General features: G+C 35.8%; 1 protein-coding gene across 1 annotated transcript; it reads right to left on the reverse strand.

The window, feature by feature from the left end:
* Positions 1-16420: 16420 nt before the first annotated feature.
* LOC113351602 lies at positions 16421-19959 on the reverse strand. Its single transcript, XM_026595556.1, has 6 exons — positions 19494-19959; positions 18927-19387; positions 17999-18624; positions 17719-17799; positions 17336-17441; positions 16421-17065 (listed from the first exon to the last, which is right to left on the reverse strand). The coding sequence occupies exons 1-6, from the start codon at positions 19957-19959 to the stop codon at positions 16421-16423; spliced, it is 2385 nt and encodes a 794-aa protein (XP_026451341.1).
* Positions 19960-21002: the final 1043 nt, after the last annotated feature.

Here is a 21002-nt window from a genome sequence, read left to right on the forward strand (position 1 = left end):
TTTTTTTCGACCGCTAAGATAGTAACGTGATTGTTTTTACCTTTTCCTTCTTCTTCCTCTAAATCTCCCTGGATAGTTATCAGCTTATCCCTGTAGATGAATCTCAATTTTTGGAGCAAAGACGAACTCACGGCTAGGTTTGCATGTAACCATGGTCTCCCCAAAAGCATTATAAAGCTTACATTAATATCTATAACCAAAAATATTATCTTTTTATGAGTCGGACCGATAACAACGGTTGTGGTAAACTCACCCATGACACACCTTTTCTCATTATCAAAACCCCGAACAGTCCTTGCAGTATCACTTCAGAAACATATATCTTCATTCTTAACCCAAATTTTTTTGCAGCGGCAAGGGTGCAAATGTTAATGGCAGATCCATTATCTATTAACACATGGGGCACATGATATCCTTGGCACCCTACTGTGATTTGGAGTGCTCGATTGTGTTCTTTCCTTTCTGGCGGTAAATTTTCATCTGAAAATGACAGCAAGTTTGCTCTTATCACCTGTGCCACTGTCGCTGCCAATTCCTCTGGAGATATCATAGTTAATACATGCGAAGCATTCAACTCAGCTAATACAACTTCTCTATGGCTAGTTGAGTCCATCAACAAACCCCAAATAAAAATATTCTACTTTGTCTTTCGCAATTTCTCAATGATTTCTTTGTCCTCTTCTATCGCAGATTTCATTGGTGGTGCTGGCGGTGTGTGATAGACACATATATGTGTCTAATATGTCTCAATTGTATGTATTGTTAGTGCTCGATTTTGTATTTATTTTGTTATTTTATGTCTTTGTAGGTATTTATAGAGAAATAAGCACTTGCAGCAAAAATTTGCTCGAAAAGTGGTGTTTTACACCCCAGAATAAAGTACTAAAGGCACCACAGAAATGCACCGGAAGCACCCAAAAAATGTGCAGGAGGAACCCCATAAAAATTATTATTTACGCCCCAAAATTACTATTTGCACCACAGGGAAGGTGCTATTCGCACCCTCAGTCAGGATAAGGGGCGACCCAGCTTCTTCACAAAAATGTGAAACAGAAAAATGGCGGGAAAACTAGCAACATACATGAATAGTTTGGATTCGATTTTTGGGCGTGATTTCATGAGACTCAAGGGCTTATTTTTGGTGGGTAGTAGTGATATGGCCTAATAAACATGTTTTGGGCTTTTGGTTCGACTAGCATTGACTGAATTTAGCTGGATAATCCGAGAGAAGCAAACTGAGCACACGTACCCGAGAGAGATATTCATGGGATTTACATGAGTTGGAGAGAGTTTGCGCATGCTAAGAAGACTCTAACAACCATTTGGAACGTGACTGAGATGAATAAGGGAAGTTGAACAGCTGCAAATGCATGGTTGAGGTGAAAGAATAAAAAAATATCTCGTATCTTGCATGGAGAATAATCAAAAACATTTCGTAATTACTGGAGAGATTTGGAGTTTCTGTGGGCATAACTAGATTAGTGGGTTCTCACTGGGCGGGGTCGAGAGGAGAGCTAGAGAAGCAGAAATCAGGAGTTTCCCAAACTCTGTTTCTGTTGTTGCTGCTGCTGAAGAACACGAAGAACTGACGTCCCAAAACCATCGTTCTTCAACAGTGAGAACGACAATAGGGTGAGGGTCGTATGCGACAGTGACAACAGCAGATACCTTCTATCGTTGATTGTAACAGTGTTTTGCAACAATTATAAACGTCGCGAACACTATATTTTCACCATTTCTCCCATTTTCATCCATTGTAAACACCATTTGAGCCATAAATAAATATTTTGAGCGTGTTTTAATCATGATGAGCTAAACCCAACACTGGGACGACGGAGGAGGTTGAATTTCATACATGAGTAAATTTATTTTATTGTTTTTTTATGACTTTTGCATTAATTTAAAATTGAAATATGATTTTGATTAATTAGTTATCATTTTATTTGATGGGTCATGCTTGCTTAAATGTTTGATGTCCCATGCTTACGATTTATAACTAATATTTTGATAATCTACTTTGGAAAAATCAGAGTCCATGTTAATTATATTGAGTTTTAATAGTTAAAGAATATATGAATGATCCTTGTGTTGTGAATTCGGCCAAATCCTTAGTCATAGTACCTCTCTCCCATTGTTAATATTTTTGTATAAATAGTTTATTAATCCTAAAACTCCGATCTTCACAAGTCCTAGAGTTCGAACCTCATTACTACAACCACTTAAAAAAACCACATCACCTTGGCGCCGCCGAAGCGGATTTGTGTTTAGGTAGAATGTTTATTGAATTTTTATTATTTTCATTTGTTCTTTTTTATGTTTCTTTGTGTGTGTCTTTGTATTACAGGTTTGAAGTTAGATACTAAAGACTTGGAATCAAAGCTTAAAGCTAAAAGAGAAGGAAAAAAACAAATTTTTTTTTTAGGATTTAGTTTTATTATTATTTTTTTAGATATTCTTTTAGAATTGTAGTAGGAAATATTTGTAATTTTCTTTTTATTTTGCACTTTATTTTTGGACATATTTGAGACTTATTTTTAAAACCCTACGGAAGGGTTATATAAAAAAAATTTAAATATAAATTGTTTCCAGGGAAGGACGACGATTGCGATATCGTCTCGGCCCCTCGGCTTCGAGCACTGACACCGGAGTCAGTGGCCCGAGTCGACTACAACCGTTTCATCGCCCGTCTGGTACGGGAGGTAAGCTTCTAAACACCCGTGAATCCCCTGTCAACGGGTTTACTGGATTCCTTAAGGTGAATATATGTTGAGGACCTGAATACGGTTTAATTTCCTACTAAAAGGCAAGGACTGGCCACAGAAGATAAGGGTTCGGATTTCATCACCGTTCTCTTCTTTCCCCCTTAGGAAAACAATACCAAACGCGAACCTAAGCTTAAAATTTTGAATAGAACGAGACCGATAGGGTAACGATCTTAATAGGAAAATCGTTAGAAAAATATTGGTTTCTCTTTCAGCATACTTTAAAGTTCATGATGGTTAATGTAAGTTGAAGTGTGCCTCCTTGTAATTCCGGTGATAACTTGGATATCAAAGCTCCATTGAGCCTCCCTTGTCTCTGTTTCACTTACTTTAACTCAGATTGATTCCAAAGAGATTTTCTCAAATTACAACGAATTCCCTTTCGAAAGATAGAAGTTGGTCTAGAAACAATCTAAGTGAGCCATCATGCTTGTTGTTTGGTAGACTTTTTTTGTTTGATTTGGTCGAGTCAGCCTTGTTTGTGATTGTGTAGAATTCCCTTGCAATTAAGAATGTCGAACTGGTATGATAGAAGCCAATACAAGGAATATCGACCTGAAGTTGAATATGGACATCATCATTTTTATGACCATGGTGGGAATGGTAGTTGGGAACGCCAACCTTTTCAAGTTTATGCCTCATACCATGGTGATCCCAATTACTATCTACACGCGAATTTGTCTTACGAGCAAAATTCTTGTAATTTATCTCCTCTAGATGAGGGACGTAGGATAATTGAGTCAACACGTCGTAAGTTACTTAGGTCGACATATGAGTCAACTGAGATAAATGACTTATTTATGGACGAAAGAATCACAACTAATAGTGAACCTTCTATATATGATACCATCATGAAGTCTTGTGAGTTGATTGAGAAGTGTTTGTTAGAGGCGCAAAATGCTCGATATAGTGTTTCCAATAGTACCCTTGAAAATGAGGATGATTATTCACATAATCAAGATAATGAGGTTAGAATTGGTAACACTACTTGTTTAGATGAGGTTCGGTCATTTTTCATGTTAATATAATGATGATTGTTATGAGGATAGTATTGATGAAGAATCTGAAATATATAGGCATAGTGATGAGTAATCTGTTACTCCCAATGAGCTTTACAATGATAATGTTAATTCAAGTACAAATCCAAATAATTTTAATAATTATTCACCTATTCAAAAGGACGAGGATTTGACTAGAAATATCTCCGTTTTAGACGATGTAGTATTTCCTTTTCACGAAGCCAGTAAAGGATTAGAGGAACAAGTTTATTTTGAGTCTAGAGTTTAGACAAAATAGTCTTAGACAAATAAAGTGAAATCGTAGAGATGAGTGAGGATGAACCTGACTTAGAAGAACCAATTGACCGTTTCCAGGAATGTGATGACCTAGAAATTAGAGAAGTTGTGAATAGTCTTTCTAAAGACACTGAAAACTCTAAGTTTGGGGGTGATTATCATTCTTCATGTGCCTTAACTCTCATAAAGTCCCCTTACTTAGGACTTGATATTTATGCATCAACTATTTTACAAGATTACCTTCATACTCGTTTTTCCGAACCTAATGATGTCCAGGAAGAAGTTCAGTCGTTAAAAACCCATCCTCTGGTTGATGTGGTTTGCCCAGGCTATGATACCCATATTGACTTTGTTTTCCCACCAAATAGTTTTCTTCCAACTATGGTAACATTTATATTTCAAATGTGTTGAATATTAAGTTGTGAGACTAAACCTAAATACTTTAGGAAATTAGAATTGACACATTTGCTTAAGAATGACCACTACTCTCACTGTGATAAACTATGTAAGTCAAACCTTATTGACTTAAAGGATACTCAATTATTTAGGTTATTATTTTGTGATTCTAAGTTCTTATTTGTGTTTTTACAGACTCTAGGACCTAATGATTCGGATCCCACCTATGAAGAAATGCAACCAATGAAAATATTTTATTTAGACTCTTTAATAGAACCTGAACCTGAACCACAATTAGATATAAATTTCTTAATCAGGAAACTAGGTAAGGTCATGCTAGTCTTGTTCTTTTCGTTGGTTCATTGCAGTTTCCTTTGGTCAACTCTATTTGGTTTTGAAGACCCACAATTATTCCGGCTATTGTTGTACGATTTGAGGTGACTAATCCTTTTTAATGTCTAGATGAAGACTTTAAACTTAGAACTTTTTGGGAGGTAACTCATTCTCATGTAACACGGTAATATCTTTCCTTAACTCTTTTGCTTCAAATGGTAACAGTTTCTCCTTGTTCATGGTTTTAATTTCATCTTTAGAACATTGAGGAAAATGTTAGATTTAAGTTTGGGGATATTGGAGGAACTTTTTAGTTGCAATAAATAAACTCAAGAGCCTAGAAATTTATGCCTATTAAGGATGGCACTAACCAATCTAAGTGGATGGAAGCATTTTGGTTTTAGGAGTTGAGGAACCAATCTGACTAGATGGAAACATCTATAGAGTTTATTCATGAAAGCACAGAGATCAGGTGTTAGAAATAACATGATAGTTTCGCCATATCTCGTTGAGTCCTTTTCACCTTTTGTTTTTATTTTTCTTTTCTTTTAAGTGATTTGGTGGGGCACACGATTAAAGTTGTTACCGTTGCTAGGGTGAAATAAAGTGATTGAGATATTCAAAAAAAAAAGGGTCAGACTAGTAGACCAGTAGGAATAAATATTAACACTTGGATAACAATATGTGTATGTTCTCCCTGTCTCCGTTGCCTAAAGAAGCGTGAAATGCAGGATCCACGGGAATTACCATGTAATATGCTGACAAAAAGCATGCGCTTGGATCCACAAGATCTAATCATGTTTTTAGTTCTTAAAAAAATAAATAAAATAAATAAATAAATAAAAGTGTATTCAATAAAGTCGACCAATGCTACCCTTGCATATGCCAGTTGTGTTGGCCTAGAGTTAGGATTATTGACCACTGGTTCCCTTGTGTTTTCCAGTCGTGTTGATATTAGTCAGACCAGTATCTCAATCCATTAGGATAGGTTCATCTTGGCAGAGGCCTTCAAACAGATATGGGAAACACCGTTCAACTTTAAACTATCTACGTTTTTCTCTATATCCATCTTCTTGATATTTTCATGTGATTAGTTTGACTCCGAATATGATGTCTATAGTGCGACTATCTGAGTAGAGCTCTGTCACTTATATATGAATTTTACTATGCTTGAGTGCAAACTCGTGTACACCAATTGGAATTTCGTATCTGGGTTCTTCCTCCTATAGTCAATAATTGTATGCCAACCAAGGAGATTCTAGTTTCATTCCAAGGTTCTGCGTAGATAGCTACGGTCTGGAGTAAAGGTCTTGTGGGTACACCTCTGTAAACCCTCCCGAGATTAACTCGGTCACTAGGGTCACCTAGTGAGTTAGGATTTTATTTTCAAGATTAGTTTTGCTCGAGGACTAGCAAATAATAAGTTTGGGGGTGCTGATAGACGCATTTATGTGTCTAATATGTCTCAATTGTATGTATTTTTAGTCCCCGATTTTGTATTTATTTTGTTATTTTCTATCTTTCTAGGTATTTATAGAGAAATAAGCTCTTGCGGCAAAAATTGGCTCGAAAAGTGGTGTTTTACACCCCAGGATAAAGTACTAAAGGCACCAAAAACATGCACCGGAAGCACCTCAAAAATGTGCCGGAGGATCCCCAGAAAAATTACTATTTGCGCTCAAAAATTACTATTTGCACCCCCAGGGCAAATGTTATTCGCACCCTCAGCCAGGATAAGGGGCGACCAGCTTCTTCACAAAAATTTGAAACATAAAAATGGCTGGAAAACTGGAAGCACATAGAAAGAGTTTTGATTCGATTTTTGGGCGTGATTTCATGAGACTCAAGGGCTGCTTTTTGGTGGGTAGTTGTAATATGACCTAATAAACATGTTTTGGGCTTTTGGTTCGACTAGAATTGACTGAATTTCGCTGGATAATCCGAGAGAAGCAAACAGAGCACACGTACCCGAGAGAGATATTCACGAGATTTACATGAGTTGGAGAAAGTTTGCGCATGCTAAGAAGACTTTAACAACCATTTGGAACGTGACTGAGATGAATAAGGGAAGTTGAACAACTGCAAATTCATGGTTGAGGTGAAAAAATAAAAATATATCACGTATCTTGCATGGAGAATAATCAAAAACATTTCGTAATTATTCGAGAGATTTGGGGGTCTCCTTGGGCGGGGTGGAGAGTTTGGGGAAGTTTTGGAGGCTACAGAGTGAAGAAATCAAGACGAACAACAAGCTCTGTTGTTGCTGCTGATGAAGACGAAGAACACGAAGAAAAGACCCTCCAAGACAGTCGTAAAAACACTGTCGTAGGTTACCTTCATTTGCAGTAGTTATTCAGCGACTGTACAACAGTGTCAGCTACACTTTATATATATCGTTCACTGTAACAGTAATTTGCAATAATTCAGAAGTGCCTCAAATTCCTATTGTCACTATTTTCTCCCATTTTCATCCATTGTAAACAACATTTGAGCCATAAATAAATCTTTTGAGCATGTTTTCATCATGATGAGCTAAACCCAATTTGGACGACAGAGGAGGGTGAATTTTATACATGGTAAATTTATTTTATTCTTTCTTATGACTTTTGCATTAATTTAAAATTGAAATATGATTCAAATTAATGAGTTGTCATTTAATTTGATGATGTATGCTTAGCTTAAATGTTTTGATACATCATGCTTAAGATTTACAACTAATCTTTTTAGAATCTACCTTGGAAAAATCAAAGTCCATGTTAATTTTATTGAGATTTAATTGATAAAGAATATATGAATGAACCTTGTGTTGTGAATTCAGACAAATCCTTAGTCCCAGTACCTCTCGCCCATTGTTTATAATTCTTGTATATAATTATTTACTTTATTCTCTTAAAAAATTTAATCTTTACAAGTATGAAAGTTCGAAACTCATTACTACAACAACATTGAAAAACTTTAATCTTTACAACATGATATCAGTCGGTTCCAATATTCATGGTTCAAACAATTCATTATAATATCTACCATGTCTTCTTCGGTTAATTTCTCATCGAGATCTAATGACTTGGTCCTCCAACGTGGAAAGAATTTTGTAAATGCCTCATTCGATTCTTGTCTGATTGCCTCCAAGTGTTTTCGAGTAAATTGAATTTCAGGGACCAACATAAACCGTCTCACAAACATATCGACCATATCTTGCCATGTCGAAACTAGAATTGGGTCTGTTTCATCAGCCACTTTTAAGCCGTACCGGTCAAAATTCTTTGAAACAACTGTACTAACAACCCATCACTAATACCCAATGGTTTTAGGTACCCAACATACATACTAATGTGAGTGTTCGGGCACCCAGTTCCATCATATTTATCCATATCAGGAAATTTGAAGCCATGAGGTAAACGAATATCGGGATAAGGATATAGCCCATGAGTATCCATTATATCCTCACCCATTTTCTTCAAGGTCCTTTCGATCTTTTTGATCCTCTGGGATTATTGTCTTTCTCTTGTTGTGGACTTATCCATTTCATCAAAACATTCAATTTTAACCTCTTCAAAAATGTCTTGTTTTCTCATTTCAGACCCTACATATTTTCCGGTGGGCTCAGCAATGGCCTCAAGAGTCAACTTCTTGGTCTCGGCTTCGAATCAATAAACTTAGTATCCAACATCTTTTGGAATTGTTCGCCCAACCAGGATAATGCCCCAGCATCGATATTCACTTCAGATTCTATAATCATGTTCCTGTGTTCAAGGAAACAGACAGAATATATGGTAACACAAGTGTGCTTATGCCTTTGGTTTTGTGCAACAATGAATGAAATTTACAATTAATCCACATGCATGCAGGTTCCACTAATTCTCGGGTAAGCTTGGATTACCTTAGCAAAATATACCGTAGACGTAGCCAAAGGCTATTCTTTAGTACTGGACTAAGGCTTGTGGTGTTCGACTGATAATGCCCAGAGGGTTTAGCTTTACTAACCACAAATTTTTCTAAGATCAGACTCCGGACGATGCAAAATGAAAATGCAAGGTGAATGGGTGCGTGCAGTGTATGTGTGCAACACTGAGTAGTGTCACATTAAAACCCTAAAATCCCAAATATGTTTCAAGTTAGATTCTCTATGTCCCCAGTGAAGTCGCCACTGTAGATACCGTCGAAATCCGTTAGGATCTTTAATATCTAAAATGAAAAAACACAAGGAAATATTATTATGGAAGTCACCATCCAACTTAGGGAGTTGGGACCAATTTAAGCACTGGTCCATTATCATAAAATAAATTGAGGAATCAAGATACGAGATAGGAAGGTGTGAAGCACCTATCCCGTCTAATCCGAAGATCGGCCCCTACTTTATAATTGGGAAACTGGGGTTTTAATTGCAAAAATGAAAATAAACAACCTTGACAATATTATATACCTGCAAAAATACCGAACTTATTAGAACCCGAATTATTAAATTAAATCAAATTATAAGGCAGAAATCATTATTATTATTATCACTAATATTATATGTCAAATAATTAATCAAACACAAAATTGGTTTAAAAGACCAAAATCTACAATTTCTGGGTGAAATGGACAGTTAGATTTTGATACTGTTTAAATGGCCAAAAATTATTTTTGATACTTGTTTAAATGGCCAAAATTTTAAAAATAGCTAGGATGTAACCGGTTTCATCCTGCCAATTTTCAAATACTTTTTCTTACTTTTTCCTATTTTTAATTTACACAGGATGTATCCAGTTTCATCCTTGCTATCTTTTAAGTTTAAGCCAGGATGAATCCAGTTTCATCCTTACTATTTTTTTGTTGTCCATTTCACCTATATTAATTTTTACTCGTCCATTTAAACCGTGATTTAAAAATATTTGGACAAATAAACCATTTTCCGTTAATCAAACTACTACTATTAATGAATTACTATTTTTATTATTAAATTCTAAATTTATGAATCATGAATCAATATTAATGACAAAGAAAACTACCGTGCACGAACCAAAGATGTGAACCAAACTACAAGAATAAAATGTATACAGTACTCGTTCTTTAATTATATGGTGGACACAAGCGGCTAGCATGTGAACGCAATCCAACAAAAGAGATCAAGGTCGGTGTATTAAACTTGGGGTCGAATAAAACAGAAGAAAATCATTAGTCCAAATAAGAAAGCTTTAATAAAAAAGAGAATAAATTGGTAAACAGTCTTTCATATATATCTGCCAATCTCGTTACATAACACTACAATGGATTTTTGAGAATATTAGCACTAACCTGTTTTCGCATGGAGATGGTTATATTGTTACTTAGATTATTCAAGAATCCAACGATGATGCCGCAAATCGTACCGAACCTAATATCAATTGTTTGCACTTCCAATTTTTTAATTTTTTTCTCTCCAACTTGTTTCTACCGGGTTTCCCCATCCCTCGTGACATATTTTTTTAGCTTTGCACTCAAGTCTTTCTATATTAGCAAAAATCCTAGGATTAAATGATATATTTTGCAATTATAGTGAATGAAATAAAATAATTTTTAAAATATGAAATAATATTTGATAATTTGGAAATGGTGTTTAGGTTTTTAACATGAACTGTCCGATCGAGATCAGTTAATCCTACGGTTATGGTTAATGGAGAAAAAATATAAATAGAGAGCTAGTTTTGGAGTCATAGAGCTCTACAAGAAAAACCAGATTAAGCAACTAGTCGATTTTGGTGGCAATAGCCCATTTTAGGTCGCTCAAGGGGTTTGACCAATTTAAAATGGCACTCGCTCTGAGGTTGGAAGAGGTGGGACTTGTAAAGACTTGGAGAAGCTATGCACTCGCTCAAGATATGTGTCAACTACATACGGCGACCATATAAATTCATCTGTCCAAATTTACTTCAACTATGTTTGAGCGAGTAATAGTGTAATTGCTCTAAATTTACTCCAACCTTCCTCAGCGAGTAAAAAGGTCATTGGTCTAAGCATAGTCCAACTTTTCTTGAGTAACATGTTTAGCTACATAGGTTTTTGAGTACAAGTTTGAGCGACTAATCTGAAATTAGTTGCATTCTGGTACCGTAAATGTCTTTCCGATGTCACTGGGTTTCACTTAATAAGAAAATGAAATCAAAATGGACACTGAATATAAGATAAAAGGCTTTGAACCAGAATAAAAAGAACAAATTAAGTAGTCAATTTTATTATTTAATAAATTCAATTTACATAAGTCAATCTTGTCTGATATGTTCGATCTCTTCGCTCATTTTCTCCTAGATTTCATCAGACGCGGATGTTTTTCTATTCAAACCGAATTTCCATCGCTTTCACTTATTTTTTCTTGTTACTTGTTAATCTTACCCAATTTTAATTCGCCTCCCTTAATTTCTCTCGGATTCCTTCGGTTTTCTTGGTATCCACCATTTTAATATGGTGTCCATGCAACCTGTCATTATCAACTTTGTCGAGTATTGCTACTCGCTCATCGTATATGTAATAGGTCGGTCCAACTAAATCGCTCGGGATTCCGTCGGTTTTTTTAGTTATCATCAATTTAACCTAATATCCATTGACCTTTCCCAATTTCAGCCGTTATCTATCAATGTTACCAATATCGCTCGAACTCACTCAAAATATTGGATTGAATACAAAGAATATGAAAGAATCAATCGAAAAGAAATGAATTAACAAAAGGAGAAAATATGGGAAAATTGTTGACATCGAAACGATGAAAAAGAAAACATTATTTTAGGAGATAGCCAATCCCTAAAACGGACTATGTAATGTACTTTATCTGCTGGGTTACGGGCGGGCATTTTCTCAGATGTTTCTATTGTATCAATTTACCCCTGTGTGATTCCTGTTGAAGCATATACTCGGGGGGTGGTGGTTTAGTAGCAGTAGGCGGCAAAGTCGTTTATGCTTTAGTAGCTACCGTTTTAATGGCTCTAGTATCCACTGGCTTTCAAGTAATGGAATATTACCAAGCACCCTTCACGATCTCGGACAGTGTATATGGTTCTACCTTTTCCTTAGCAACCGGCTTCCACGGTTTTCATGTGATTATAGGGACTCTCTTCTCGATCGTCTGTGGTTTCCGCCAATATCTTGATCATCTAACCAAGGGGAGATAGAATAATTATTCTTAGCTAGCTAGTATACTTACATTTTCATATAACTAATTGCATATAATAAGTAGATATCACAATTAATATCGTAGAATAAGTATCTTCTTTCGTGAGCTAGAAGTCAGGAAACTCCCATGCTTTCCGTTGGTCAACAACCAACAACAAAAGAGAGTTTTCTTCTTCGCAACACCTTTTCCTAATAACTAGCCCTTCCAAGATCCCCAACTGATATCGAAGGACTGGCTAACCTAGAAGCCGCAAGATCTACGCTTTCTCGATTACCAGATGGAACTTCCACTTGTTGTTCCAAGAAACAAATTTTGATTCACCAACGAATCCGTAACGATTTTATCTGATAATTTAATTAGCATTTAAAGTATTAATTACACACGATAAAGTTAAATTACACATAGGAAGAAAATGTCAAACTAAATAAACCAAATATTAACAAAATTATCACGAATTTAACTACATATTGGATGGATAAAAATAAACAAAAATCTACTTAAAATATAACAATCGATCCGTATGACATTAATCAGACTAATAGAAAACCAAAATGTTAATAGAACGAATATATTTACGCAAAAGTAAAACTCAAGCGGATTGTCACTTTATCCAACGACCACAAATTATGATCGATATGACATTAACCTGACCAATAGAGAATTAAGATGCATAATCCAACGGATATTAACGCAAGAATAAAACTCATACGGATTGCCACTTTATCGAGCAACCACGCATTCGTTTTGAATTGGAACAACATTTTAGGAGGCAAAATTCAACTAGAGGATCTCTTTCGAGACAGAAATTCCAACCACCTTTTAAAGAAGTTAAGAACCACTTTATGTCGGTCCAATAAGGAGCTGGTTGTTGTTGACTCTTATCCTTCACGTTTTCACTGGGAAGATTGTTTACTGAAGTGATTTAAGTGAAACCAGGGAAGATATTCTGCCACGTGTTGACTACTTGAAACCACTCAATAAAAATTAAAATCCCAAATTCTCTCTAATTGTCGGGCGGTGGCTAAATTTAATCACTCAAACAGGTTCGACCAAGCAGATACATTTTGAGTCGCTCGTCCTCCTATCCTAAAGTAAGTAGCTACTTACCCTAAAAAAGTGGTTGCTATATCTTTAGCTGGAAAAATATTTTACCGACAAAACAACTATTATGGTCATTAAAACTAGTGGATATATATTAAGAGCGACCTAGTAATCCGGTAGTCGCAGCTTTAGTTGCTTGAAATATTGAAGCGACCAAAATTTTAAGCAATCGGGAAATTTTTAATCGCTTAAACTAGTTTTTCTTGTAGTTTAATTAAATAAATCAGATATGCAACTAAAATTATTCTTAAATTATCTAGCTTTTTCACATACAGACTGATACAGATCTGCGACGGATTAACTAATTTACAAAAATTAATCCAGAATACATAGCATTTGGATCATCGAGATGAAGAAGAAGAACATCAGATAGATCTAGATATGTTAACTGTTGCAGTTAGTTTATGTGTTTGCTGTAGAGGTTTTCTTTTTGGTTGCTTGATTTTCTTTTTTCTCCAGGTGGATTCCTTATCCTACCTTGGTCGGTGACTAATTCCTTGTATTTGTATTTTTTGGTGGCTTAAGTCTCAATAAAATTACTTATTTACCGATCAAAAAAAAAAGAAAAACTGTTGCAGTTAGTTTTTAGAGTTAGGATTACTTTAGAGATAAATGCAGGAGGAATTCATATATCTACTCCCTTAGCCTTGATAAAATATGCCCTCACGTTGAACGGTGATGATACCCTCGCTTTCGGTTGGCCGAAATATGCCTTTTCTAATGTAGAAGCTATGGTGAGAACACTTGACACAATTCTATTTGATTGGAATATTAAGAATTGGGTTATACTTTGTTTACATCAAATACTTAACCGTTCATTAGTAACGACGTCGATCAAAAAGTAGGTGGATAACTCTCCTTTAAGATTTAAACCTTAATGATTTCGTTACACCATGTTACACCAATGCTTAAATGTATGTTAATAACACCGTTTGAGGTGGACAATACTCCGGTCAAACCTTCGCAAAATTTTCCCATTCAGAATTTAAACCCGGATTTCTAAAGATTTAGCACAATTGAGATAGCATAAAATTTCCAATTGAGCGGAGAAACCAGGAAATAAAGAACCGATATTTTCTGCCATCGTTGTAAATGATCAACAGAGCCGAATGAAGAGATTTGTATAGATTATTCAGGTATATATCCTAAGAAAAAACCCTAATTCAATTCTTTTTGTCTTCATAAGACTAACTAATTATGTATTCCCCTTTCCCATGTAATTGATCTGCAGGTTTTCTTCCATACCCGTATTCGCGATCCTACAAAGTTCAATGGTGGGTATTTGAGAATCTTTTTACAGATTTTCGAGGTTTCATCGATGGAATGGATTATTGCGACATATTTTCATGTGTTAAGTTATGGTTTCAGCCAATCCCATCTGCTTGGTTAGGTTACTAAAGCTATAAAGACTGTATAGTTTGACGTAAATTTTAAATTACAGTTTGGTTATTGATAAATCACGTCCAAACATCCAACCGAAATTTTGCCAGGGAAGAAATGATTTTCTCGCCAAAATTGATTTTTTGAATTTTGAGAAGGAGATGTCCTCCCCCTAATCCTGTACGAGTGTCTCCTTAGTACTTGCCTTATGGGATGCAAATAGTAGTTTTGGGGCATAAATAATAATTTTTCCGGGGTTCCTCCGGCACATTTCTGGGGTGCTTCCAGTGCATTTCTGGGGTGCCTTTAGTACTTTATCCTGGGTCGTAAAACATCACTTTTCGAGTTAATTTTTCCGCAAGAGCTTATTTCTCTATAAATACCTACAAAGACATAAAATAACAAAATAAATAAAAAAGCGAGCACTAACAATGTAGAAAATTGAGGACAATGTATCAATCAGTTCCCTTTTCAGTTATCATAAGAGATGATGCACACAAAGATATTCGTTTCAGTAGTTTAAAGCTTTGGAAAATTACGTTCCGATATGTACCCTTTATATAACTATCCTTTCTTATATGTAAAACCAAAAATTATTATAATCATATTACATTGAAGGTTTCATGATGACCATCTTTTTCTAAGCCTTTATTCCCAAACAAGTTTGGGTAGGCTAGAAAGGAAACACGGACACTTCCCAAACAGTCACCTATCTTGATACCGCTATCACTCTTTGCCAAAGAAATGGATGGTTTTCAACCGAACAAAGGTACACAAATACTTGCCAAGCGATCACCATCTTGCTACCGCTCACTTAATCTTTTGGTCTCACTACAGGAAAAATATACATCTACAACTGAAAAAGTACAACCTTTTGTTAAATGTCGTAGTACATCCCATGTTTTACAACCTTTTTCAAAGGAAGTGTTGTAGAATGGCATCACTACCTATCCCTAGAACCAAAGGGTTGCGACGAGAAAATGAACGACAACAATATAAGAGAAAGAGTTGGCATCAACCATCCTTACACTTCACAAGTTTGGGTTTTTGTGTTATTTTTGTATGAAATTGTACAACAACCCTTATAAGGGTTGTTGAAGAAAACCAAAATATGAAAATAAAAAATATGGGATGAGGGGATTCGAACATGAACCTACTATGCGTTAGTCTAACCTATCAACCATCCATACATTTCACAAGTTCGGGTTCTTTCTAGTGAGACCGTATAACGACCGTTCTAAGAGTTGTTGAAGTTAAAATATATGATGTTGGAAAACGAGGTTGCGGGGATTTGATCCTGAGCCTCAAGCGTGCAAGTCCACACAAACAACCAAGCCTACACTACCACAATTCCGACAGGTTTTTGGTTCTTATTTATAGATAACTTATGACAACCTTTATAAGAGTCGTAAAAACAAAATATGATGTACAGAAGTAAGGCTCAGTCATCTGAGCCGCTAACAGCGCAAATCCTTCCCTGTAAACAATCACATACATTCTACAAGACTTCTCTATAAAGAATCACATATATTCTACTATGATAATGCATCTCATTTCATATCTATTAGTTCCTTCACACTTCATTTCACAGTTCAAGTACTCAATTTCTTCCAATCCACCTAAAAACATAAAAACAAGGGAGTTTTTTCCAGAAACCATGACAACCCATAAAACCAAATGATAACTAAACATAAAAAAGAAGATAAATTAATCTGCATATCTAGTTCCATGACTGTGAATGACTGTACTATCAAAAATTCCCTTCTTCTCTCCTCATTTTTCCGGGCTTGAGATCGGCAATGAAATGATAGATCATTTTCACCGGCGGAGTTAAAAAAGGGTGTTCACTCGGAACTAAGATCAAACATCACAATCACAGTAATAAGATCAAACATCACAATCACAAGAACAATACTAGTTTCAGTAAAGGAAATGCACAAGAACTGTAACAACAAGATACGCAATGAAGCAACAAGAACGATGAAGACAGCAAAAATTACAGTAAACACAATACACTACGTACTTACCTAACTTGTGAACTTCTTTTTCTTCTTCCTCTTGTTCTTCTTCTTTGTCGGAACCACTACAATAGGTTCAGCATCTTCTCTTGCGTAACTCTCACTCTCGCCATCTATTTGTAAGACAAGAGTTGAAGTATCCACAGGTTGGCAACTTGCATCCTTTTCATTGAATTCCTCTAATTCATGGAAACCCTTAGGTGGTGGTTTCAACATCACGTACCAGTTAGATGTATCTGACTCTCGAGAATAGAAAACTGGTCGCGCTTGTGATGCTAAAATGAACGGGTCGTTACAAAATTGGTTTTTATGCTGCTTTAAGTTGACTAATGTGAATCCTTTCTCTAACTTCATACCAAAATAGGTATGAGCCCAGTCACATTTGAATATGGGAACTTGAAGAGTAATGTAGTCCAACACTAGAATTTCTTCTAAAACACCGTAGAAACTGATGGTTTCTGATTGTCCTACAACTAAAGTTTTTGATTCAATTGAAACACCACTGTTTTGTGTGACTCTTTCAACATCCTTCGTAAGAAATCTAGACCCATTGATTAGAAATCTTTTATATGACACACAGTTTTCTAAAGGCCCTTTTGCCAACCACTCTACCGTGTTTGATACTGACTCGCCTTGTTCAATTTGCATATATACCTACAAATACATACTCAGAACATAAATACATAACTAAAATGGTTATCTGAGCATGAGAAGACCTTTTTGTAGCGATGTTGTGCCTAACATGGATGGTTCTAGGTGACAAAATAAAACAGAATATCTTGTACCCATATATGAAAATAGAATCAAACAACTATAAAGCACATCCATGGACGATGGTTCTATTTGTGTTTTCTGAAGTCTCAAAAGCCATAAGTGATAAAACTACTAAGCTGCGCAATCTGAATAAAAGTGGAAAAGACGTACCTTTCGTTTAAACCAATCTCCAAATGTGTCCGACCGTATGGAAATGAACTGGTCTTCACCGGTAATAGACATCCCAAGAGAAGATTTTAACTCATCCATATGCATTCTAAGATAAAAGTAAAATTAAAACATGAGGTATTAACTGACAAACCATTTCTAATGAACATCAATGTCATACTTATGTTAGATATGGGTCAATTTCTGCTATGTTAAAAAGCACATATCTGTGAGCAATTTTTAGCTTTGCAACCTCCATACACACTTGGACACCTTTAGAAAGAGGACGCGCTGCCTATGTGGAACCATCTTGAAAGTTGTTATTACACCTTGGCTTTTCTCATATTTCAGCTACTTGATCCATGAGAATAGAAAACCTAACACACTCCATTCCAAGATAACACTCTGTTATACAAGCTTCAGGTAGTGCGTAATTTTTAACATATTCTTTGAATGTCTTCATATACCTATATGAAAGTAGCATATGAAACATTTACCAGTTAAAAGGGTAGAAACGAAGTCGGTATACGTATTATAAAACTTCAACACTTGGATATTAGTAGCTCTAGGCTACAAGGGAAAGCTACTGACACGTTGTGCAAACAGAAAAAACATTGAAACAAAATAATAAAAAAACAGAAGTAACATTTATAAAATTTAGCATACCTTTCAAATGGATATATCCAACGATATTGTACAGGTCCACATAAACGCACTTCTCGAGCTAGGTGAATTGTCAAGTGCACCATCACATCAAAAAAGGATGGAGGGAAGTACGTCTCCAGCATACACAAAGTCTCATCAACTTCTACTTCAAGTTCTACTAATCTTTCGAGATGAACTACCCTTTGGCATATTTCGTGAAAATAAGAACACAACCTGAAAATCGCCTTACTTGGCCCCTCAGGTAAAAGTCCCCTCAAAGATACAGGTAATACTTGTTGCATAAGAACATGGTAATCATGGGCCTTAAGGACACCTAAGCAACCATCTTTCGAGAAATGCTTCCTAAGATCCGAACTATACCCATATGGAACCTTTAAATTTCTCATCCTATTATAAAGTATAGCCTTATTCTTGTTGATTAAGCTGTATGGTGCTGGTGGAAGGATTGTTTTTCCATTTATCTCTTGCGGATGCAATTCTGATCTTATTCCCATACTCTTCAAGTCATTACGTGATTTTAAACCGTCTTTTGTTTTAAACTTTATATTCAAAATAGTACCAATGACACTCTCGCAGACATTTTTCTTTGTATGCATAACATCAATATTATGCCGTAGTAACAAATCCTAGGAATCCATGAAAAATACTAACATTATTAATTCCGAAAACAAAAGATGAGTCGTTAAACCAAAATCAAGTTTTACACAAGTTAACATGCATGCTTATAATTACCTATAAATTCAGTTTGATCACTACGTAAAAGAACTAGAAAAACAGGGACACATGCATGTAAACCAAATAACACATAGATTATTTGAGTTCAAGTTAATTATTAGGGATAATGGGTATTCAGGTTAATTATAGTGAGTTCAAGCATATCTCATGCGCATGAAACTATTTAATAAGTAAATTATAAGTGAGAACTGACCTTCCAGTAAGCCAAGTCCAAGAATATCGACCGTTTTTTAAACACCTGAAGCTGAGTTTTCTCGTCTGGTATACCAGAACTAGCCGCATCATACCTTTTCCGCTTCCCACACTCAGAATTACCATTCTTTGCACCTTTTGCCGCACTACTCTGACCCTTTTCCTTTGTCATCTTCTTCTTCTTCTTCTTCTTATTCTTCTTTCCCTCTTTTTCTTCCCTTTTCTCCTCCTCGTTCTTCTTTGCTTTCCCAAAATCATTCACAATAGTGCTTTGATGTTCAAATATCGTAGCACCAGACATAACAGGTGGTTTTTCCCTCCTCTCAATTTCTCCATTAAATTTCTGTCGAAGAGGATGATTATGACGAACGAATCTCCTATGATTCATGTATACAGTTTTACGACTAAACGTTAACCAGTTGCTAAGTGTATTATCACCACAAATAGGGCATGCTGCCTTCCCTTTATATGTACATCCAGATAGATTACCATATGCAGGGAAATCATTAATTGTCCACATCAATAAAGCCTTCAAGTTAAATTCTTTTTTACTACACGAATCATATACCTTCACGCGTTGCTCCTAGATCATCAATCAATGGCTGCAAATATACATCGATGTCATTACCTGGTTGCTTTTTTCCTGGAATTAGCATGCTCAGAATAATGTTTTTGGCTTGCATACACATCTGAGGGGGAAAATTATAAACCACGAGCATCACCGGCCAACAACTGTGGGTTGCAGAAAGATCGCCAAACGGATTGAATCCATCAACAGCAAGCCCAAGACGCAGATTACGCTCATCTGAAGCAAATGCGGGAAATCTTTTGTCTATGTACTTCCAAGCCAAAGAATCTGAAGGTTGACGTATCTTCCCATCTTTACTCTTGTTCGTCGCGTGCCATATCAACTGCTCATCCAACCCAGTTGATTGATACAATCTCTTTAATATCGGTATAATGGGGAAGTATCTAAGAACCTTCACCGGTATCTTCTTTTTGGGCTTGTCTATCATGTCGGCATCGTCGTCCATGTTAGATGTGTATTGCTTCCACTTAGAATAATGACATTTAGGACATTAATCAGCATCTTTCAACTCCTTTATAAACAAGCAACAATCATTCTCACAGGCATGTATTTTCTCGTAAGTCCATTGATAAGATTTCAGCAACTTCTTCACTTCATATGTGCTTTTAGGAAGACAATGACCTGGCGGCAACAGCGAACCAATTGTCTTGAGAAGTTCGTCAAAAGCCTTCCTAGATATACCACTAACTGTCTTGTGCCTATACAATTCAATAGTGATAGATAACTTTGTGTGTGTTTTACAATTAGGGTATAACAGAGCGTCAGCCGCCTCATCCACCTGGTTGTCCAACCACTCTTCTTGCCTGATTTCATGGCCCTGATCTTGATGTGCATCACCTTCAATATTATCCTCTACATACATATGTTCTGAACCATGTGTCGCTCCCTCTTGGTGAATACCATTAGAAATGATAGCCGGCTCGCCGTGAAAAACCCACTCGGTGTATGTAGGATCCATGCCCCGTTTCAACAAGTGAAGAAGCACTGCATTTGGAGGAAGTGGCAAAGCAAGATTCTTACAATCAGTACAAGGACAACTGAACTTAGAAGGATTTCCAAGTTTCTGACCAATGGTATCTATGAAATTCTTCAATGCATCCTGATATGGAAGACAATCCCTACATAGAAGATAGATAAAATCAGAGCACTGTAATAATGTAAACAATTTAGCCAACCAATGTAAAGAATGTAATATATATCCTTAAGTTAAACATATTAACCTTGGCCAATGAATCCAATCTTTATTCATCATTTAGAACTAATTCAATCAATCTATATATATATATATATATATAACTGCGCGCAACTGAAAAAAGAAGAGTTAGAATATGGCTCACAGATCTAGCCCTGCAACTTATGTAAGTTATAACCAGTATAATTAAGCAACCACAAAAATCATAAGCTGTAATTTAAAACTTTTCTTAACCAAATAAGGTAGGATCATAATACTAGCAACCATTAAACGACGAGTATTTGGTCTTATCCTGC

The sequence above is a fragment of the Papaver somniferum genome, chromosome 2 (genome assembly GCF_003573695.1).
Source record: "Papaver somniferum cultivar HN1 chromosome 2, ASM357369v1, whole genome shotgun sequence".
Classification (NCBI taxonomy): Eukaryota; Viridiplantae; Streptophyta; class Magnoliopsida; order Ranunculales; family Papaveraceae; genus Papaver; species Papaver somniferum.

Coding starts and splice junctions, on each gene's coding strand:
- LOC113351602 (XM_026595556.1), bottom strand. CDS start 19,959: ATGGACGACGATGCCGACATGATAGACAAGCCCAAAAAGAAGATACCG. Junction 18,625..18,926: donor TGGACTTGGCTTACTGGAAG/GTCAGTTCTCAC, acceptor ATGGATTCCTAG/GATTTGTTACTACGGCATAA. Junction 17,442..17,718: donor GAGTGTTATCTTGGAATGGA/GTGTGTTAGGTT, acceptor CTTTTATCTTAG/AATGCATATGGATGAGTTAA.